The sequence below is a fragment of the Gossypium arboreum genome, chromosome 1 (genome assembly GCF_025698485.1).
Source record: "Gossypium arboreum isolate Shixiya-1 chromosome 1, ASM2569848v2, whole genome shotgun sequence".
Classification (NCBI taxonomy): Eukaryota; Viridiplantae; Streptophyta; class Magnoliopsida; order Malvales; family Malvaceae; genus Gossypium; species Gossypium arboreum.
In genome coordinates, this window is record NC_069070.1 from 41,936,181 (window position 1) to 41,943,757 (window position 7,577).

Below are 7,577 nucleotides of genomic sequence, written 5' to 3' on the forward strand. Positions count from 1 at the left end.
CCTAAGACATGTAGACATTAACAATACCTTATTGAAGAAATTTATATGGATTTGCACCTCGGCTTTGAGCATCATAATGGAGGTCAGCAACTGGTTTGCAGACTTAAGAAAGCCCTGCATAGTCTAAAACAGGCTCCAAGGGCCTGATTTGGTAAGTTGAAGGACCATTCGTTTTCAAGTGGTTTTGTTTCTTCAATATATGATGCTTCTCTCTTTATCAAGAGAACGACTGACGTGATGATTTATGTGTTAGAATATGTCAATGAAATAATCATCATAGGAAACGATGAAGCCTATATTAATGGGTTTGTTGAATCACTGAACAAGCAATTTTCTCTAAAAGACTTGGGCAAGCTAGGTTACTTTCTTAGTATAGAAGTTTCTTACCCTTCAATAAGGGGTATCTTTTTGAGTCATAGAAAGTATGTGGTAGATCTTCTTAAGAGAATTCATATGGACCAAGCTAAAAGGTTACCTACTCCAATGGTCAGCTTGTGTAGTTTGCCAACACAAGTTGGTCGTCCTAATGAGAATGAGTCTGAGTACAGAAGTATAATGGGGGCACTTCAGTATATTGTCATCGCCAATCCTAAAATTGCTTTTGCTATGAATAATGTCTGTCAGTTTATGCAAAAGCCATTAGATGTTCATTACAAGGTTGTGAAGTGCATTTTAAGATATTTTCAAGGGACAGTGGAGTATGTTCTTTCATTTCACCTGCAGCAAGATTGTCTTTGGTCAGCTTTGCTGATGCAAACTGGAGAACTGATGTGGACGATCGTAGGTCAACGATTGGGTTTTGTGTCTTCTTTGGTTGCAACCTTGTAGCTTGGTGCTCCAAGAAATAACATATTGTGCCACGGTCTACTTCAAAGGTTGAGTCATACATGGCTCATGCTACAACAGAGATTGTGTGGTCGGAATCGTTACTTCATGAGTTGCAAATTCCTTTGGATGATAAATCCCATTTGTGGTGTGACAATTTTGGAGCAGTAGCTGTTGTAACTAATCTAGTGTTGCATTCTAAATTTAAGCAAGTTGAATTGAATTTTTTTTTGTTAGAGAGAAGGTTGTAGTTGGAACACTTCTAGTCAGAGGCGAAATCAGAAAATTTTATTAGGAGTTGAAATTAAATTATAGTTTTTATAATAGTAAAAATGTAATTTCACCATTTTAATAATTAATGTCTTTATAATTTTTAAAGGATTAAATTAAAATTTTATCATTTTTAGATGGGTCAAAGTACAATTTTACCTTTACTAATTTAAAATTTAAAAATTTTTGAAGAACCTAAATAGAAAAGTTTCCCATTTTAGGGGAGTCAGCTTCTGCCAGGCCACTAGCTACGCTGCTTATAGTTGGTCAAATACTAGGCCCAGATCAGATTGCAGATGTCTTCACAAAACCATTGTTTCTAAGTTGTTTTTCTATAAGTGTTGGAGCCAACTAAAAGTTGCAAATAGGTTTGGTGAAGGGTCAAAAGACAGGCAGTTAGGTGGATATTAGAGAAATGTATTACAGTATTAGAGTTTTAGTTGTATCATTTGTAGTTTCTATTAATTAGTTAATGTGTTCATGAAATGTTGTAATTATTATTAATTATGTTAATTGCAGAGAAAATCAATATATCACCACGTTTGGTTCATTGAAATGAAATAGGACTGCAATGGATTAGAACTATAATAGAGATGTAATGGAATAGAGCTGTAATTAGTAATTCAATTGTTTAGTTGAATGGAATGGAATAGAACTGGAATAGTATTCTTGTGTTTGGTTGAATGGAATATAAGTTGTAATAGCATAGAAAAAGCTGAAATGGCCAGAACACCCTTAACAATTTTTTTTAAGTTATTGTTATTAAATTTTAATTGGATTATTATTAAATTATAATTTAATAAAATGATAATAAAATCATATTTTAATATAATTATTTTAAATATGATTTAATAATATTATATAATTTAATAACCTTTTAATATAATTATGTTTTTATTTTTGTAAAAATATTAAAAACCAAAATATTTCCTTTAATTAAATTTAGTGATCATTTTGTAATTTTTGAAATTGAATGACTAAAATATAAAACATTGTGATAAATAGCTGCGAATTATATTTTACATCGAATAATTGCATTGCAAGCATATATCACAATCATTAATTTGTGTTATGCCACTCTAGAAACATTATGTTGACACTCAAAAAATAACTAATAATTTATATTGGAGACTTCTTCAAAATTATTTAATATTTCAATTGAATCAATGATGATATGAGGACATAAGCGTTTTATAAGGACAAAATCCCAAAACAATGTCCTACATTAACAAGAAAAACCCTTTTTGATCCTCTCACAACATATATATCCCCAAAAATTAAAGAAGAGGTTCGCAACATCCAAGCTACAATTATATACAGGGAACAACCCCCTAGAAATGATAAACTATTCATATAGCATTTGATAAATGATAAAACTAACATATTTTAGTCATGTTCTTAATGCGTTTTTGGATGATTATTTATGCAGATTGGTGAATTTGATGCTTCTAATCCTTTGAATTCATGTTCCTATACTTAGGTGAGCATTTGGGAGCTAAAGGAGCGAAAAACGATCGAAAATTGGACAAAAAAAGCAGATTTCAAGAGCCACACGAGCTGGATACACGGCTGTGTGAGCCATACGGGCTGGACACACGGCCATGTGCCAAACCGTGTCAATTTCATAACTTGCTTCCCAAACACGCTGAAAAATGCAATGTTTAGGCTTTCTGAGCATTCTAAAGTCTATAAATATCAAATAGAAGAAGAGAAAAGAGAGCCATCATAGAATATTGAAGAAAACAACTTGAAGAACACCATTGGAGCCAACTCTAAAGTAGATTTCTATCAAGATCAAATACCTCATTTTAATTTCTTTTAAAGTTTTTAAGAGTTTCTTTGTTTTTTGTGGTTTTTTTAACTTTGATATGTTTTTATTCAGAATTATGAACTAATTCCTTAGATACCTAGGGAAGATGAACCCTATGATGAATTCTATTATTTGATTTATATTTTACGCGATAAATAGTTGATTCTTATTCTCAGTTGTGTGTGCTCATTTCTTGTTTTAATATTTTTGGGATATTAATTCATGTTTAAAGTGCTTAAATTAGAGGAGCAAAAATCTCTATTTAAGAGTAGATCTAGCAAAATTGAGTGGAGTTGCATGCAATCCTAGAAATAGGACGACATAAATCTAGTGGATTAAAGTCAAATATAATAAAGGAATCCATAGATCGATTTAATGAATTAATAGTGGTTTTAATTAGAAAGAAATTTCAATTAATCAACCTAGAATCAATTGCTCTTACTCTCGAAAGAGATATTAATATCATTTAAGGATTTCTACATATCAAGATACCAAGTGAATAAATCGTTTAGTTCAGATTTATAATAATAGATGAAGTCTAGGCAGATTCTTTCCTGGGTATTGTTTCACTCATTGGTTATCTTCTTTCAGTTATTTTCCTAATTAATTTTATGTTGAGTTCTTAGTTAAATTAATTTAGTAATTTTATTTTAAAACTAATCACTCCAATTTGTCGGCTAAATAATAGGAAAGCGGTAATTACTAATACTTTTAGTCCTCATGGATGCAATATCTCTACTCATCATAGTTATACTATTTATCAATAGGTGCACTTGCCTTTATCGTAATTTTAGTTAGTTTTGTGACTATAAAAGTTTTTAGCGCCGTTGCCAGGAACTAAAATATTAGGAACACTTGATTTTTATTAATTTAGACTTTTTATTTTATTATATTTTTGTTTTTAGTTTATTTTTTAAATTCTAATTTTTTTTTCTCTCTCTCTTTTTTTTTTTTGCTTCTGGTTGGTTCTTTTAGTTTATGACTAAAGGAACCCCTTTGGGATCATTGCTTTTCGATAGTGAAATTGAAAATACTGTTCACAGAAATTGTAGAGAAGCGAGGCAGAGTCGACAAAATATAGTAGACGAACAAAAGGACAATAAAATTACTGAGGAGATGGGTGATAATCAGAATATTCAGCTACCTCCAACAAACCCTGCCCCTCGTACTAGGTACAATTATACCAAGCCTACTCTGATTGGGGTTGAATCAAGTATTATGAGACTGGATATTGCTGTGAACAATTTTGGACTAAAGCTGAATATAATTCAGATGGTATAATAATATGTTCAGTTTGATGGTTTGCAAGATGAAAACCCAAATACTCATTTGACCAATTTCTTAGAGATTTGTGAAACTTTCAAGATTAATGGCACCATTGATGACACCATTCACTTACGGTTGTTCCTATTCTCATTACCACAAGGTTCCATCACTACATGGGCTCAAATGATTGAGAAGTTTCTTCTGAAGTACTTCCCACCGGGTAAGACAACTAAGTGGAGGAATGATATTTCTTCATTTGTTCAGATTAATTTAGAGTTATTATATGATGCATAGGAGAAATATAATGACTTATTGAGAAGGTGCCCTTACCATGGGTTACCTCTATGGTCACAAGTTCAAACCTTCTACAATGGTTTGAATCCCTCGACTAGGCAACTAATTATGCAGCAGCCGGTGGAACACTGAACAATAAAACACCTAAAGTAGCTTATTAGTTTATAGAAGAGATGGAACTGAATAATTATCAGTGGCAAGTCATGAGGATAAAGCCAATGAACGCAACTAGTGTTTTTAATTTAGATGCAGTCGCCATGTTTTCAAACCAAGTAGAATTGCTAAATAAGAAAATTGATGGTTATATTTTTCTACGCAGGTAAATCCGGTGATGCAATATGATACAAATGGAGGTGGAGTGAATAATCCAGAATGTTTACCCTTCGGTCCTAGCACAGAGAATGAACAAGTCAATTATATGGGTAATAACCCTTATAGTAATAACTATAATGTAGGTTGGAGGAACCATCCCAATTTCTCTTGGGGTGGTCAAGGAAATCAAAGAGCACAACCACCTCTAGTGTAACACCCCTTACCCATACCTGAGACCGGGGATAAGTAGGAGGCGTTACTGGACATATATGCAAGCATAAACGGAAAATACGGGTTATAAAATTTCGTTTCAACTCAAAACAAATCCACTAACATTGTAGTGTTCTAATTTTGGGCCTACGAGGCTATAAACAAACATTGAGAAAGGTTCGGGACCAGGAAAACTTATAGTTTAATACCTCACACGCCCGTGTTGAGATCATACACACACCCGTGTGCATTGGGACACACCCATGTGGTCACCCGTGTCCAAAACTTGAGCATTCTGTTAGATTTATAAGGCCAAGACACACGCCCGTGTATCTAGCCCGTGTTTAACACTGATTTAAAATTTTAGGTGCAGGGGACACACGATCATACCAAATGCCCAAGGGCGATCCGTGTGTCCCACACGGCTTGGACACACGCTCGTGTGTCTACCCGTGTGGACCTTATTAGGCTACTTTTCAAGCCTTTGGCCACCCTCAATTGCCCACTCTCATCTATAGTTTCTACTGATATCTAACATGCCCTAATTGCACTCAAGTTCTATCATAATTGTCAATTGCATGTAAACCTCATATCATTGGTTTTGCACATGCTAGGTTACCCTTTTTGTATTAAAGATTAGTCTCATTAATCACAATATCGGATTTGGCTCGTCTTTTAACTCATTGCCAACTGTGATCTTCCCAATTTCAAATGAATTGGTCACATTTATCGTATCCATTCATAATACACCATGTAATCATTTCAACAAGTAAAAATTGCGTGATTAGTAGGATAGCAACCTACACCAATACAGGCCATATATCAAGGCCATACACAAAATGAATAGGCATAACATTTAAGCCTTTACATTGCTAGCCAAAAGACACATATGACAAAATGACCCAAAAATATTTATACATGCCATTGAACAAAATAAAGTATCTATGTACCAAAGATGAACTAGTTGATAGTGTGTTGACTCTCCAACCGTCTTCCAACCTTTACTAGTCCCCGAGCTCTAAAAGACAAGGAAAAGAGAGGGGTAAGCATTTTCATGCTTAGTAAGCTCGAATAACCGGAAAGTAAACTTACCAAGTAATTAGCATACATCCAAACCAACAAGCATGAAATGGCTCCCTATCACATGAACTCAACCAATGAGTTAGTCACATAACAAAACACCATGTAATTTATCTTAGATGAGCTTATCATTCAAAATTTCATTTTGTACATGTATTTCATGTTAATCCCGTTAAGTGTCTAGAAAATCTCGATGGAATATCCATTAACCCTCAATTTATAAGGATGTTCATTTCAGGTGTGCACTCCCGCGAACCTCACATCTTATGGCAGAATTACCAGTCTAGGCAAAATCCCCCATATCGTAAATTCATAAGGTGTTGTCGGGATTACCAGTCCAGGCTAAGTCCCTTATTGTGACAAACACCTTTAATGAGCTCGGATCTGAATTACCAGTCCAGGCTAAATTCAGACCCTGATCGGATTACCCGTCCGGGCTAAATCCATAATGCACATGTATTCTTCGGGAGGCTCAATCATCCAAAGGAACACCCATCCGGGCTAGATCATTTTCATAATTGAGATCAGCGGATTACCCATCTGGGCTAAATCCTTTCTGCAACACATGCAAGATCTCATTACACATGTAAAACATGGTTTATCCATCGAATTCCCTTTTTAACCTCAACCGAGACAATTTTTCAACACATCATTATTAGGAATGCATTTCATGAAATCTTGTGCTATCAATAAATGCAATCATCATTCATTCAGAAATCATATAATTAGGCATATTAGGAGTTTACTTTAAGTTATCCAAACTTACCTGATATTCGTTTCGGTGCTGTGTTTCGGTTATTCCGAAACCTTTCGTTTTCCTCGATTGACCTCTGAAATTTGTTCCTCGGGGTCTATTACAACAAAATTAAATCATTAAAACTCCACATTATACATTTCAAGTCTAAATTCCACCCCTGGTCCAAATGACCGTTTTGCCCCTAACCTTTCACATTTTTACAATTTAGTCCCTAGGCTTGTATAATGAAACACATGCAATTTCTATCTTACCCAAGCCTAGCTGAATGTTTTTCCCTCTTATGGTAGCCCACATTTTCCATTATTTCTCATTTCTGCCACATATTTTACACCTTTTGCAAAAAGGTCCTTTTAGGGGTTTTTCATGAAAACCACCTAGAAAAAGATGTTTAACACTCACCCAACTTTCATATTCCTCCATAATCCATTAAAATACAAGTAACTCATGCATGGGTAAATTTTTAAACATGAAACCTAGCATGAAATATGGGTAGAAATGGAGAGAGCAAGTTACCGGAATTTTAAAAATACAAAGAACATTAAAAATGGGGTTTGGGAGCATTTACTATTGAGCTTGAAAAGCTTAAAAACCCTAGCTATGGAGGGCTTGAGAGTTTCGACTGGTGCAAAGGAGAAAAGAGAAAATGACTGATTTTTATTTCATTTTTTCCATTTTATTTCATTAAAATGCTAAATGACCAAAATGCCCTTAAGCCCTTTCTTTAAAATTTCATCCATGCAAGCCCATTTTTGT

General features: G+C 34.1%; 1 protein-coding gene across 1 annotated transcript; it reads left to right on the top strand.

The window, feature by feature from the left end:
• The first annotated feature begins 237 nt into the window (after positions 1–237).
• LOC108478038 (uncharacterized mitochondrial protein AtMg00810-like) lies at positions 238–828 on the top strand. The gene has a single exon (XM_017780474.1). It carries the CDS (start codon positions 238–240, stop codon positions 826–828), a length of 591 nt encoding a protein of 196 aa, XP_017635963.1.
• The last annotated feature ends 6,749 nt before the right edge of the window (positions 829–7,577 follow it).